This window comes from Zingiber officinale, chromosome 1A (assembly GCF_018446385.1).
Source record: "Zingiber officinale cultivar Zhangliang chromosome 1A, Zo_v1.1, whole genome shotgun sequence".
NCBI classification, from domain to species: Eukaryota; Viridiplantae; Streptophyta; class Magnoliopsida; order Zingiberales; family Zingiberaceae; genus Zingiber; species Zingiber officinale.
In genome coordinates, this window is record NC_055987.1 from 14,487,772 (window position 1) to 14,503,927 (window position 16,156).

General features: G+C 37.0%; 1 protein-coding gene across 1 annotated transcript; it reads right to left on the reverse strand.

Annotated features, from left to right (window-relative positions):
• Positions 1 to 11,046: 11,046 nt before the first annotated feature.
• Positions 11,047 to 12,866, reverse strand: LOC122019654 (7-deoxyloganetin glucosyltransferase-like). Its single transcript, XM_042577112.1, has 2 exons — positions 12,316 to 12,866; positions 11,047 to 12,225 (listed from the first exon to the last, which is right to left on the reverse strand). The coding sequence occupies exons 1-2, from the start codon at positions 12,827 to 12,829 to the stop codon at positions 11,291 to 11,293; spliced, it is 1,449 nt and encodes a 482-aa protein (XP_042433046.1). The 5' UTR covers positions 12,830 to 12,866; the 3' UTR covers positions 11,047 to 11,290.
• Between the last annotated feature and the right edge of the window lie 3,290 nt (positions 12,867 to 16,156).

Here is a 16,156-nt window from a genome sequence, read left to right on the forward strand (position 1 = left end):
CTAACACATGTACACCGAACATAGGTACAATCAACATATATCCTCCAGTAAAAACACATCAGACACATGTATATACAACAAATATACAATGAGCACAACTCCTCCAATCATCACACCGGACAAATGTGTACATGACATACAAATGGACAATCATCATATGAACACTGCCAACGAACCATACACTACCATACACACTCTACATGTGCACAAATACCACAGAGTATAGATAATCCAAAGTGTAGACTGTATAAGAATTAAATAGATCATCACAAGGGTCAAGCATAAGTATCAAGCAGGAAAGTAACCAACGAACACGATATAAGGTAAAGCAGCCTAAACCATCACATAATAACCATGCACTAAGCTCAATAAAAATCTACATAGAGCCAAGGAAGAAATACCCGCCTTAAATCTGTTGATCGTGCTAGATAAATCAATCTCACGTCGAGACGCTTGCCTCGAAACAAAGTCCTGCGATCACATAATATATTTAGCTAATTACGTAGGTAGCAAATAGCTAAATAAACTCCCCAATCTATTTAGGGAAAACCCTAATCAAAATAATTAACCTACTCCCTTAATTCAATTAGGTTTAACTAAATCCACAATCTTTCTCTTCAATCCAAACAACCACAGATCACAGTCTCCAATATAATATGATATAAATCTTTATTCACCCATCTATCACAAAAATGCAACCAAAACTCCATACTTAGCTTACCTTGATCCAAAACATATTCACACCCTTTTATGAAGAAATCCAAAGTTTGCTATAGAGAAAGATGGAGTTTCCCCACCCATCTGCAGCTGGTCTGGCACAAACAGAGGAGACAAGAAACCTAAAGCATTTCGTCAAACACCTGTTAAGCACAAGAAATGCCACTGCCCTAATCAACACTACCTAATTAAATTAGGGTTTACAACCATGACATACTCCAAACAAACTCACCCAAATTCACAGTGACCACTGGTGGAATTGCTATTGAAACCAGGGATGGTGCTATAAGGATTGATCCAATAACTTGTTTATGCCGGAGATCCATTACTGTGGTAGGGATCTGCAGTCCAAGAAATGCTGATCTAGTGATACACTATGGTGGTAATCGGACAAGAACATAGCGAAGACAGGGTAAGGAGGCAACCATACCTTCCTGTGGCAAATCCTCCTCGTCAAGCCAGGGAATAACTGGGACTAGTTATTTCGGCGATCAGAGGCCCAGCTCGTGAGTGAGGAGAAGAAAGATCCAATCTAGGGTTGGTTTCCCCCTCTTGATCGAGAGCCACTCGTGATGCCCTAGGCGCCGAGCAGATGTCGATCGTGCGCAAGAACCGCCAAGGAAACGACCTCTCAGTCGGCGATGGCCGATTCCGTTGAGATCCGACAACATTTGCCCTCCGATGATGCGACGAAGTCGAGATCGTAGGTGGAGCAGGCTCTCCATCAGCGATCTAGAGCAGAGACATGAGAAAGAGGAAAGGAGAGGGCGTCGGTAGAGCACGCAGAGGGAAGGACGAGGGAAGGACTGCTACTGCCGGCGGTGAGCCCGTGGCGATCGGCGTCGGGGAATCGCGAGAAAGAGGAGGAGAGGGCATGGGTCGGGGTGGAGAAGATGGCTCGTGTGAGAATGAGGTATCGTACTAGGGAATCGGGAAAAAAGCAATTAAGTACTTAGGGTTTATTTAATTAAACCCAAAGTTCACTTCTTAATCACCTCCCACTTAAATGGGTATTTTAAATAGGTTTCCTCTGTACCCCGAATCAATTCTCTCAAAACGGGTCATACAAACTTCGTTTAATTCCCGAAAAATTTCTAAAAATCCTCAAAAAATCCAATAAGATTTTTCGTCAAACAATATTTATTATTTAAATTTTACAGTATCTTACAAAAAGTACAAGTGGTGGTTGTCAACTACTTGGATCATCACTTGTCAGCTGATTTAGTAAAAAAACAATATTGCATCACATTATATACTACTGAGATAGAATATATAACAATAGGAGAATGTGTTACGCAACCACTATTGATGATGCACACCCTAAAAGACTTCAATCTAAACTTTAAAAGCACAAAAGTATTAATTGATAATATTAGCTAAATCAACTTAACAAAAAATCTAGTGCATCATTCAAGAACCAAACACATCGAACTTAAGCACCACTTTATCAAGGATCATGTAACTAAAGGAGATATTGAGTTCAATTACATTGAGTCCAAGTCAAAATTAGCTGACATATTTACCAAACCACTTTCTGAAAGTGAATTTAGCAATCTATGTCTACAATTAGAAATGTGCTTCATAGACTAGGACATATATTATAAATTTTCAAATGATTTCTAAATTCTAGGAAAATTCTTTACTTAAGTTTTATAAAAATTTTCATTTCTCTAGAGTTGTAAAATTATTTTGGCCCTAAACTAGATCAAATCCATAGAAAGTATATTCCTATAATTATAGGTATTGAGTATCTCACAAACACGCTAGGTCTACCTTGATTGTGTATTCAAAAACTTAGAATGACTAAGATGCATAGGCAAATTACCTGAACTTAAGATGCTTATATCAGTGCATCAACACAAGTTTGGGCGTGAAATACTAAACTATAGTGATCAAGTTAAGTAATTTATCTTACTCAAACAAAAACTAGATACATTTACTTAACTTGACTAACCAAATGAACACTGTTATCTTCTGATAGTTAGTTAGTAATAAACAGTTAGACATTTAAGGATAATTTCTAAATAAATATTTTCAAATAATAATAATAATAATAATAATAATAATAATATCAGGTTCAAGGGGAGGATATTTGAAAAATAATTTCCTAAAATTTTAACATCTTGTTCAAAGTATTTTGGAAAATATTTCTAAGTTCAAAAATCTTGTTCAAAGTATTCTAGAAAATATTTCTAAGTTATATATTTCTAAGATAAACTAACTTGTTTTGAAACCAATTCTAAGTTCTTGTTTAAAATATTTTAAAATTGTTTAAAATTCTTAGTTAAAGGACCTTTTGAAAATCTTTTGAATTCTTAGAAATTTCCTTTAATGAAAGCTTATTTTGAAATGGTTAAAAAAGGCTTATTTTGAAAATTATTTTTAAAAGTACTTTGTAGCCCACTCTTCAAATATTTTGAAAAGTTGGTATACTTGAAAATTACTTTAAAAATATCTTAGAAGCTACTTAAACTTTAAAATTATTTTTTAAAATCTATAAACTTTTTTCAAATTAAGTGAAATTTTTTCTACATTAAACTCCTCCCTCCAATAAACCTAAAAATTTTGTACTTGTTTTGCCAAAGCCTTATTACTTTCCATGCTTACTTTGCCAGACTTCCTACATTTTTCATTTATCTGTACATTTTTTATGAATGCCAAAGGGAGAGGGTTAGAGGTAAGTAAGAAAAAGAAAGTAAACCTTTAACTTGAGATCCTTGAAAACCCTTAACCCTAAAATGATTAAGAGAAAAAATTAGTTATTATTATTGCATGTCTTTTCCTTACTCTAATATAGGTTGTCATTGCATCCAAAAAGAAAAGATTGTTGGTGTAATTTGTACTAATGATCTAACTCAGGCTTTGATGAATGATAAGTGAGTTAAGTTAGGTATTTTTATGATCTAATACATATATTGAGTGTGCAGAGATTGACAAGTCTAGAGAACCTGACACCAGGATAAAACCCAACTAGGTTTGAGGACTCGATAGTTGATACAAAGCTTAAATAGGTCAAAGGGTCAACTTGATATCTGGCGAGAAGTCTGGCTGGGTCCGAGGGGCCTGATTATGGGTCGTAGTCCAGTTAGATCTGTGGACTTGACAATTGGAGGGAAGACCAAGTGGGTCAAGAGGCTAGTCAATCAACTCTAAGGGGTCGTTTGGTTCTCTCTTAGGAATCGGAATGGGAATGAGTATCATAGTATTATGGAATGGGAATGGGTATGAGCTTGGGTATCATTCTTAAAAATGATGTTTGGTTAGTTAAATATTTTCAATCGGAATGTACCTAAATTTCCTATTTTACCCTTACAGGAAAATAAGAGAAAAAATTAGATGTGAGAGAAAGTTGAATGTGAGAGAAACATATGATGAGAGAAAATGATGAGAGAGAAAGTGTGTTGGAAAAAAATGAAGAGAGAGAAAGTATGATGAGAGAAAATGAGGAGAGAATGCATGATAGGAGAAATTGAGAAGAGAAAAAATATGATGAGAGAGGAAGTGTGCTGAGAGAGAAAGAGTGATGGAAAAAAATGAAGAGAGAGAAAGTATTATGAGAGAAAATGAAAGAGTGAGGAGAGAGAAAGTAGGATGAGAGAGAAAGTGGGTTGAGAGAGAAAGAGTGATGGGAAAAAATGAAGAGAGAGAAAGTGTGATGAGAGAAAATGAGAAACTGAGGAGAGAGAAAGTATGCTGAGAGAGAAATAAAGATGGAAAAAAATGAAGAAAGAGAAAGTATTATGTGAGAAAATGAAAAAGTGAAGAGAGAAAAAGTATGATGAGAGAGAAAGTGAGTTGAGAGAGAAAGAGTGATGGGAAAAAATAAAGAGAGAGAAAATATGATGAGAGAAAATGAGAGACTGGGGAGAGAGAAAGTATGATGAGAGAGAAAGTGTGATGAGAGAGAATAAAGAGAAAGAAAGTGTGATGAGAGAAAATGAGGAGAGAGAGTATGCTAAGAGAGATTGAGGAGATAGAAAGTACGATGAGAGAGAAAGTGCGATGAGAGAAAAAATATGATGAAAAAATAAGAAGAGTGTAATGGGAGAGAAAGTGTGATGGAAGAGAATGAAGAGAGAGAAAATGAGGAGAGAGAGTGTATGATTGGGAGAGAATATAGAGAAAAAATGGTAGAGAATGTGTGATGAGAGAGAATGAGGAGAGAGAAAGTATGTTGAGAGAGAAAGTGTAATGATAAAATAAGGAGAGAGAAAATATAATGAGAGAAAACAAGGAGAGAGTGTGTGAAATTAAAAAAATGCATTAGTATAGGTGGGCTAAAGATGATAAAGACCGTCTTTAATATTTCCTCGAAGTAGAATATTTCTTGTTGTGGGATCCTTCACAAGACAATGATGAGGATGAAATTCAAAGAACACATTATTATCAAGAGCAAACTGACGAACGGAAAGTAAATTTTTAGTAATAGAAGGAACATGAAGAGTGTTGCGCATGCGAAAAGTACGACTGCATGAGTGAAAAGATGTGTTTCCAATGTGAGTAATTTGCAAACCTGAGCCATTACCTATTTATACCATATCAGGTCCATCATAAGGCGAAGCTTCTATGAGAATATTATATTCTGGTGTAACATTATGAGTTGCTCCAGAATCCGGATGTCATCCTGGATTCTTAAGCGATGAAACTATATTAGGAGAGATAGAAAGTGAGAATACTCCAAAATGAGATAACTAGGCTGTAGAATGCCAAGAAGGTGGTGGTTGATTTGAAGATACATGCGCTCCTTGTGAAATAGTTGGTTGTCCCAATGTTGCAGGACCACCAACAAAATTTGAGTCAAATCTTTTAGGACATTGAATACCAATATGTCCAACTCTAAGACAAATTTGACATATTCTCCGACTATAAGACCAATCAAATCTTCTAGAGCAATGAATACCAGTATGACCAATGATGTGATAAATTTGACATCGGTCTAAACCTTGATATTGTTGAGTATCTGACATCGAAAAATAAATAACTTGTCCCTCGATAATAATAGACCTCGCTGGAAGAATCTTTTAATGGATGGAAATCAGAAACTTGGTGGATGGTGATGACCACTTGTTGTAGGCGTCAATTCTTTGGCCGGCGACAGCACAACCCCTTGGCCTGCGATGGAAGTAACTGTTGTTGGCTAGAGGAAGAGGTTCTTGCTGAAAGAACCTGTCGTTGTTGATATTGGCTTTCTGTAAGAAAAAAAAGTGGATGCACGTAGAAGAGATAAAAGGGAAAAGAGAAGAAAGAAGAACAAGGAAGAAGTCTACTGGAATCTGGAAAGGAGGGTAGTTGATCAAATCACTGGAAAAAGAAAAGATGGAGAAGAAAAATGAGAGATTCACTTTTTTTTTACTTCGTGACCGACGAAGGAAGAAAAGGAGGAGTGGAGAATAGGAAAACAAAAAACCTTTTTTTCTTTTGCAGAGAATGGAGAAAGGGACATGCGAAGCTTCAAGGGAAGAAAGAGAGAAATAATTAAAAACGAGAAAAGAGAAAGAGAACAAAAGAAAGAATTAGCGGAAACAGGAAAAAAAAGACGATGGATTATTAGCTCTGATACCATGATCAAAATAATAGGTAGAGGAAAGAAATAACATAAAATTTTTTGATCATCATATTACTAAAGCTAATAGGCTTATTTATACAAATTGTCCAAAATAATAATTAAAAGATTAAATAAGGCATACAATCATAATAATTATAAACATAGTAATATAGTAGACTTGAAAATATTATTTTTCCTATTTGATTCATGTCGATCATGATTGTGTACCAAATATAATAAATCCTAATTGATTGAAATCAATTAGAGATTATTTTCATTATTGTCATTAGACATAAAGCACGGACACCTGTTTCTTCTCATCTAGCCACTCAATGCAAGTTGAGTCCTTCCACAGGTTTACTCTGAGTGAATTATGTTCAGGAATGTATTGAGAAAGCAAACACATGGGACTGATGTCATACACCGACGGAGTTAGCACAAGTGACAACGCCTCAATGTCCGGGGCGTCGAGGTCATGTAAAGTGTTGAAAATGATAGCCGAGGCGTTGCGCGATGCATGTATTTGCTCCCAGGAGTAGTTTAGTATGATCTGGTGCAGATTGGTGGTGTTGGAGTGTATACTTAAAAGTTTAGCTTTTGTACACATTTATTTTGAAATAAAGAATCACATTGGTCAAATGTTTACATTTATTGGTTAAATGTAATTGTTCAATTAATTTATATAGTAGATAACATGGAGTGTGGAGTCACACTTAGAAGATCATGTTGTCGGTTCTCTATAAATTATAAACAGTTGCTCATGACTAAGATAGAATGGAATAAACCATCAGAATAGACGTAGTGTAATTAAGTATTAGTTTATCTTGACTAATAAATTACACTGATACACTTTAAGTGTATTGAGTAGGATCATTTAGGTAAGTTCTTTTTGTACTGACTTAGTAAAAGAACTAGACCTTAGTTATTGTGGAAGTATGTGCTCTTAATCCTAATATAATAACAAGCATGTATATTTAATATTTATTTCTTTGATTTATCAAAGGGTGAGGTTTAGTTCGATAAATCAATATGTCCGATAAGTTGGGAAATGATATTACTTATAGTGTGTTGTTGATTATAGAAGGAATCTGTGTCCTAGTTATCTAGATTGAGAATGACCCCAAGAGGAGCTCATAAGGATTTCCATGTTAAACCCTGCAGGTGGACCTAGTCCAACATGACAATAAAGTTGAGTGGTACTACTCTTGGAGCTAGATATTAATTAAATGAGTTGTCAGTAAATCACTTAATTAGTGGACATTCGTATCTTAAACACAGGGAGACTAACACACTCATGATAAGAAGGAGCCCATAATGTAATTTGGGATTGGTGCGGTAGTGCGGTAATAACTCTCTAGTGGAATGAGTTATTATCGATGAACTTGAGTTGTGTGTTCGGGGCGAGCACGGGATACTCAAGCTCATCAGAAGGTCAAAACCAATTTCTCCTCTAGGTCCCTGTTGTAGCCTCAATAAAGCCTCAAGTCCATCCAAAGAAAAGCCTATCTTGGTGTCCAAGAAGGGGTCGGTTCATTGCTTGGTGACCAAGCAATGGTCGGCCACATATTCTCTAGAAGTGGTCGGCCCTTGCCTTGGGTAAGGGGGTCGGCCGCAATATTTAAATTAGGAAGGTTGTTTTTGAATTTTTAAATTTTTAAATTTCCTCATATATTTACAATTTGTAAAAAGAGAGATTTTAAAAATTTATAAAATTTTCCTAATTTAAATTAGGCCACAAGGTTTTAAAAGAGAGTTGTAAAATTTATAAAACTTTCTTTTAAAAAGAAATATTATTAGAGATGTTTTAAATTTTAAAACTTGATTTTAAATTTTAAAACTTTCCTTTTAATATCCACATTAGAAAAAAAAAGAGAGTTTGTAAAATTTTATTAGAAGTTTTCTTCTTTTAAAAATTTTATAAAAAATTTTTCTTTCTTTCCCTTTTAATAAGTGGTCGGTCACCTTGCTTGGTGCCCAAGCAAGGGGCCGGTCAAATAATTAAACATCAACAAATAGTTGTTTAATTAATAAATCAATCTAGGATTGATTAATTAAAAGGAAAGGAAAAGAAAAAATTAAAAGGAAATAGGAATGAGTCTAATTTTTTATAAAACTCTTTCCATAATTTTCCGTTGGGAAACTAATATAAAAAGGGGGAAAGGGGAAGCCTTGAAACATAACAATTGATATTGTGTTGTGGGAGATCATCAAGTGGCCGACCCCTCTCCCTCTCCCTCTCCCTCTCTTCCCTTTGCTCTCTTTTGCTCCTTTGTGGTGGTGGTGGCTGAATTCTAGAGGAGGAGAAGCTCTCCGGGTGGTGTTCGTCTTGGAGGATCGTCGCCCACACGACGTCCAAGAGGGGGCGAGGGATACGACAGAAGATCTCGAGGTTTTTAGCATACAAGGAAGAGGTATAACTAGTATTTAATTTCCGCATTAAACTAGTTAATTTTTCTTTGTATAAATACCAAATACAAGAGGCATTCGATTCTTGTTTTTCGAATTTAATTTCGATGTTATGTTCTTTTTCTTTTTTTCTTGTGATTTGATTGTTCCTTTTGGTTAACCTAGAGTTATATAAGGAAATTAAATATTAACTTTCCTTAAAAGGCTTTGTTTAGTCGGTGGTGGTTGCTCCCATATCCAAGAAGGCCAAGTGCCTCGCCATGCAGTATTGGAAGCCAATTTTGGAAACTAATATTTAATTGAATTTATAACCTAGGTGATTTGGATCAAACGTGTTAAGTTCCGCAGAAGATCCAAATCTAAACCTAAAAGAACATATAAGTTAAACTTGGAATCAAACGTGTTAAGTTCTGCAGGAGATACAAGTTTAACTTAAAAGAACACATGGTAGCTAGGAAAGGTTCAGATCACGTACAAAATTTTTGTACAGTGGAGCCATTAGGTTTTCCGAGTAGCCACCAACAGGTGGCCCATAAAAGACTTGGTAGATCTTTCAAACGAATGTTTGGCATCCCTGGAATCCAATCTATGACAGCGTCAAGGAAAGAATGTGTAAGATCTTCTTCACCTATTTATTCATTAAAAATAATAAGCTTCATTAATCATAAATGATTGATATCAATGAATATAAAATAAAAGTGTTTAATTACTTCGTAAAGGGATGATGTTTCTCTGAATCAACTCCTTCGTATAGAAGCTCCCCAAGTAGCCGGCGGGGCTCGACGAGTAGAAGAAGATGTTAGGGATGGATAATTCGACTGTGACGACGAGTGTGAATGTGGCAAAGGCGTCAGAGGTTATTCAGCTGACGCGTGGTATTCCAGAGCAGGGGTAGTTTAGGGTCGTTATGAGGTTGAGGAGAGGACTGACATCATGACACCATGGCGCTTGATGGATAGGCTGACTGCGATGAGGTCTTGGCCCGTGTATGTCATCATCCGAAGACGATAGGCCATCGGGAATGGTGGTGAAGCAGAAGTCCAAGAGGTCGGTGAGGAAGATTATTAGAGATTCTATCAAAGTTATATATTAGAAAAATTTATGAAAAATTATGAATTTAAAATGATATAAAATATTTTCATTGGCGTGAGGCCTTTGGATAGAGATCAATAATAAGGTCACGGGAGTCTAGGTCCAAAGTGAACAATATCATATCATTGTGAAGATATGTGAACATCTTTCGGCCACAACAAATGGTATCAGAGCCATGATCCAAACCAGATTTCATGTGGGATGACCTTGAATGAAGTTGTGGGACGCCCAAAGCAAGTCAGGATAATTAGATACTTGCGAAAGGCCCGTAGTAGGTCAAGAGTGACTGGATTTGAAGGTAACCTTGAACGAAGTTGAGGGTAGGACTGGAGCAGGTCAGGTTAACCGGATATTTTCGGGAGGCCCAAAATAGATCAAAAGTGATCGAATGCAGGTACATATGGGGAGACCTGAAATAGATAGGCCCAAAGCAGGTTAGGTTGACCGGATGTTTACGGGGAAACCCGAAGTAGTTCAAGAGTGATTGGACACGGATATTTAGAGAGAGACCTGAGAAGGCCCGAAACATATCAGAGCGGTCGGATACTTGCGGAGAGGCTCAGAGCTAGTGATAATGACTAGATACTCGCGAGGAGGTTTGGAGCAGGTTAAGATGATCGGATACTCGTGGGAAAATTTGGACTATAAGAATAATGGTGGTCTTTTGTTTGAGTAGAAAATTGTTAGGGATTCAATCATCAAAACCTCACACATTAGAAAGATTTAGAAAAAATTATGAGTTTAAAATAATGTAAGAAATTTTTATTGACGTGACATCTTTTAGATAAAGCTAAAAATTAATATCATGAGGCCTATGTTAAAATAAAAAATATTATACTATTTATCACATCCTTATGTCTCAATAGAGATTGAGCCGACGGTTTTAACGAGGATGGGACGGTGGTTGAATTTGGTATTGACGAAGGTGATGTGGAAGGCCATGAAGTGGAGGGCGTCGAAGTGGAGCATGGCGTTGATGTGGCCTTGGGCTGGCAATGGAAAGCACACAGCGTGGAGCTTGCCAGTTGCCGTGGGATGATGGATCTCTCCCTATGCTCTTTGTATTAGGACTGCGATGTTTTTGTGGTTTTAAATTTTTGAATAGTCCCTTTATATTCAAGATCGATTGATATGTTGCCGTGGGGGCAAAAACATGTGACAATTGATGCAAGAAGAAAATAAACATATGATAATATGATGGTAAAATGATAAATTCAGTTAGTAATAAGATAATATAATAATAAAATATGATAAGTATTTTTGTCAATCGTCCTTAGACTAACATGAAAAAGAAGTTAAATCATGAATAATTATTAATCAATTAGTACAAGTGACAAAATACGGAGGAAGGTATGCTCAAGATTCAGTGACTCCAATATTTATTTAGTGTAGAAATTCGGATTACACTGATAAACTATATGAAAATATTCCATTAACATAATCGTTCATATATATATATATATATATATATATATATATATATTCAATCTGGTTCTTCTTCCAATCTTTTCTTTCACTCTTGAAATTATTTCACTCTTTTGTAATTATCTCCTTGATAATCCTCTCCAAATTTATCCAAGATCCTCCACCAGGTTTGGCTGCCTCAAATGCTTTCTCTTTCCACTCCATTGCCTTCTTCTTCATCTCCTTTCCCTTCTGCCCTCTCATCAGCTCCACGATTAATCTCGCCACCTCTTCCCTCTTAACATCTTCATTAATCTCCATCCCAATGCCCCAAACAGAGCATATGTACCTACAATTTATTTGCTGTTCTGCAAAGAATGGCCAACAGAGCATAGGAACCCCCGCGCATATGCTTTCCGTTGTAGAATTCCATCCACAGTGCGTCAAGAAACCTCCAACTGCAGCATGAGACAACACTCTCTGTTGCGGGCACCAGCTTGTAATGAAGCTCCTTCCTTTGGCCATCTCCGAGAACTCTTGTGGCAACAACGCCGTGTCTCCCACAACCAGGTCAGGTCTAATAACCCAAAGGAACGCGCATCCACTGTTGGCCAGACCCCATGCGAACTCCAAGAGTTGTCCACTCGTCAAGTTTGCCATGCTACCAAAGTTGACATACAACACAGAACCCGGTTCCTTTTCGTCTAACCATTCCACGCAACCCAAGTCCTCTTTCCACAGGTTTAATCTATCCAACGATTTGATTGACGAATCATTGGGAATGCACTGAGAAAGCAGGCACATGGGGCCGATGTCGAACACGGGAGGTAGCATCGATGAGCATGCGTTAAGCAGTGGTGATTCTAATTCAGAGAACGAGTTGAAGATGATTGCTGTGGCTTGGTGAGACGCATGAATCTCATCAATGATATTGTTGAGCAATATGTCATCTCGGTTGGTGGTTCGTATGAAACTCGACAAGTCTCTCAAGCGGACCTCTATCATTCCTGGTATCGAATCAATGACGGTATCCAGGTACCCATTTGTAAGATCATCTTCACCTAATATTAACAAATTATTACTATTATTAGTTTGACCATGACGCATTAGCTGACCGTCTATAGCTATATTTCAACTTCAGTTTTACTTACTTTTCAATGGGATGATTCCCCTCTGCATCAACTCCTTGCAGTAGTAGAAGACCATGAAGCCACACACGCTACATGCGCAGTAAAATACATTAGGGATCCCCAATTTGGTGGTGGCATCAAGGGTAAAGCTGGCGAAGGAGTCTGAGATCACGCAATTAACGGGCGGCACACCAGAGTTCGGATCGTTCATTGCAGATAAAAGCTTGAGAAAAGGAGCAGGGCAGTTGTTTTTGATTGCTAGACCGAGATTAGGAATGTCTTGTTTGTGTTCGTCGCTGTCGTTGGAGGGTGAGATCCCGTCAGGGATGCTGGCGAAGCGGAAGTCAGGGAGGCCGTCGAGGGAGGCGAGTGATTCAGGATTCTTGAGAAAGCGACGGTGGACGAACTCGGTGTTGACAAAGGTGATGAAGAAGCCCTTGGAGTGGAGGACTTTGGCGAAGTTGAGCATGGAGTTGATGTGGCCCTGAGCGGGGATTGCCATGCACACGAGATGAGCTTTGGTTGAGGACCTCATGTCTTGTTTGCCTTGGATAGAAACTCAAGGGATATAACCAATTCGAGCTTTATATATTGCATTAAATTGATTTTTTAAGTTAAAATTATTTTAATTAAATCTGAACAATTTTTAAATAAAATAATAAAAATATTTAAATATAACAATAATTTATATGTAATAATATTAATAAAATAAAATAAAATAAAAATATTTGTTTACTGAATTAGTTTTCTTGGCAGCCAAGATGGCTGCTTGTTTTCTGAATCAGTTTTCTTGACAGCCAAGATGCCTCCCTCAACTCTGTGGTGTTGAATGAAGTGAGTGGGCACCAGTGCAAATCTAAGGCTTGCGTGTGATGACCATTTTCTTTGGTTTCTTCGTGGGCATGCAAGTAGCACGACGTGTTCATGGATCCATAACCATGGTTATTTTCTTTTGTCTCCACGCCGGCAAGTGGCACGGCGGGTCCATGGACCATAACGATGGTCATTTTTTTATGGGCTCGTCGTTGGCAAGTAGCACTACGTGTCACATCCAAAACGCATCTCTTTTCCTTTGTACTCATCTGTTTGGTTCACGTGAGCAAAAGTAGATGTTTTTGTTACGGAGCGCGGATCCTGACATCCGTAAAACGTAGACCAATTTTGGTTCTCGTGAGCAAAAGTAGATGTTTTTGTTACGGAGCGTGGATCCACACATCCGTAAAACATAGACCAATATTGATAGAGTATGATTCTTACTTATATTATTTGTGAGGTCATCATTCTTCATCGATAATGGAAAATGATCCATCTTTTGATTTAGATTTTACGGACTAAAGTATCTAAGCTATTTGTTACGGTGGCATCTTAGCATGACATATATGATATATGCAGCACTGTAGTACAGTTAGAGCTATTAATTTGAATGGGGGTATATCGGATTAGTCTGTAGTTAGAGCTGTTAATTTCAATAGGCTATATCGGATGAGTCTGTGTCCATTCGACAGTGGATTGAATTAAAATTTTATCAATTTTATTTTATTTTAGGTTGATCTATCAATTTAAATAGATTATGCTGAGATTTTATCAATCTAAGTCTGTCATAAGTCGATCCGTCTAAGCTCGCAATCCGTACAAGTTGATCCGCGATGGGCTTAAGTTGACTGATGAATTGAGAAATATTTATAAGTCAAGTTTTATATTAGTTTATTATATTTTTACCGTACTTATTTTTCATAGTATATATCTATTTATATTTAAAATATTCATGTCTAGATATATTTGATTGATAAAATATTTTCAACTAAAATTTTAAAAATATTTTTTTTTAACAAATTTTTTTTGATTAATCGTGTATGGATTGGTCTGTCTAATTTATAACCAACCTTAAATTAGATTGAGTTAGAAATTTCTCAATCCATCGATAATGAATCCATCCGCCCCTCCCTACCGTGCCAAATGACTAATCCATCATAGACAGCCTAACCCCACCACAAACCGTTGGTTCGTCCCATCATGGACTGAGCGCCGCTAAGGATCCCTATTTCTCATTCTGGAACTTAAAAGAAAATTCATTTAAAAAACTAGGAAATATAAAAATTAAAATTTAAAATAGTGAAAAGAAGATGGATGATAACACAAGAATTATATAACAGCAAAAGGAAATTCACTGCGAAATAAGAACGGTAAATTATATGTGAATAAAAATATAAACAGTTCGTATTTATCAGATGGTAATGGAAATGGAAATAAGATTTGAATGATATGAGAATTTTATTGTGTACGAAATTTTAGTCTCACGTTCAAAGTTTTACGGGAAGGTTGTTGGTTTAATTGAGAAGCATTGGAACTTTATTGTGTATGGAAATTTTAATCTCATATTGGAATTCTATTGTGCTTTTGAAGACGTTGAATAGTTATTACTTGACAATTCAACACAGAAAGGAGTGAGACTTCATATATCAGGAGGCGAGATCTTGAGTAATACTCAAAGAACTAGCGAAAATTATAGTAAAGAAGAGAATCTACATCCACCTATATTCCCTCTCGTTCTCATCTTCTATGTCATGCATCTATAGAATACCTGTGATAATATTTAGGTACCTCTCAATTTATCATGACAATCAGTGCTTGGTGAAGATTGTAGTTTACCATTGTATGATAACCTTGAAACACAGTCGGAGGCTGAACAAATCTATTTAAGGGTACTGCATCATACGCATGCCTTCACATCAAGTCTTTCCGATTTAGCTATGACAACCACTAAGGAATACTTCCCGAGCACTTGGCACTTAGGCAACAGTTAGGAGTCAGGCACGCGTCTTCCCTGACTCGGTAACACTCTCTATTTGGTTGGAGCACTCAAGCATCTCGACCGCCATGGGAAACTTCCAGAGTACTCAATGTTTGACAATCGACTCAGAAGTATTGGGAGGTTGTTGGTGCAATTGTCCTCGGGTTAAGGTTAACTAGTTTGAATAAGTTCGAGTGGGTTTGACCTTGAGTTTCGATATTTGGACAATATGTGAAGAAAATATCAAGGTTGACAGGATACTTGACCATGTGTGAGAGGAAAGTCAAGCAGATACTTGACTGAGAAAGTCCTAACTGGAGGTTAGGCAAGACAAAGTCCTAACTCAAGGGTTAGGTACAGTTAGGTAAAAGAAAGTCCAAGTGGGTCAAAGTTGACCACACATTAGCAAAGGAAATACCTAACTGCGGTTAGACAAAGGAAAGTCCAAATGGGTCAGGGAGGACCACACATTGGTAAAGGAAAGTCCTAACTACGGTTAGATAAAGGAGAGTCCAAGTGGGTCAAGGAGGACTACACGTTGGTAAAAGAAAGTCCAAGTGGATTAGGAAGGACTACACGTTGGCAAAGGAAATACCTAATTAAGGTTAGGCAAAAGAAAGTTCAAGTGGATTAAAGAGGATTGCACATTGGCAAGAGAAAACCCCTAATTGTGGTTTGACAAGAGGAAAATTCAAGGGGATCAAGGAGAACCACACTTGGTAATCAGAAGTCCAACGGAAAGTTGGCACAGGAGAAAGTCTAAGTGGATCAAAAGATTGATCGGACACTTGGTGAAGAAGTCCCAACATGTCACGGTTGACCATAAGTTGGGCAAGGAAACTCTAGACTTGGGTTGAGCAAGTTAGGGTTAGACAATCGATTGTGTCAAAACTAATCGATCAAGTGATCGGTTGGGAGAATTTATTCGTGACACGGAGGGTATCTAGATTGATTGGGTAATCGATCAATAGCTGTGTCAATCGATCAGGTGATCGATTGGACATGTTTTTCGTGACGAATAGTGGGTTTATAAATCACTCAAACGATCAATTGAAGCCATGTTAATTGATC

Bases quoted from the DNA above. Each gene is read 5' to 3' on its own strand.
- LOC122019654 (XM_042577112.1), bottom strand. From the start codon at position 12,829: ATGAGGTCCTCAACCAAAGCTCATCTCGTGTGCATGGCAATCCCCGCT. The intron at 12,226-12,315 runs GTAAGTAAAACT...TGTTAATATTAG, and splicing joins GGGAATCATCCCATTGAAAA to GTGAAGATGATCTTACAAAT.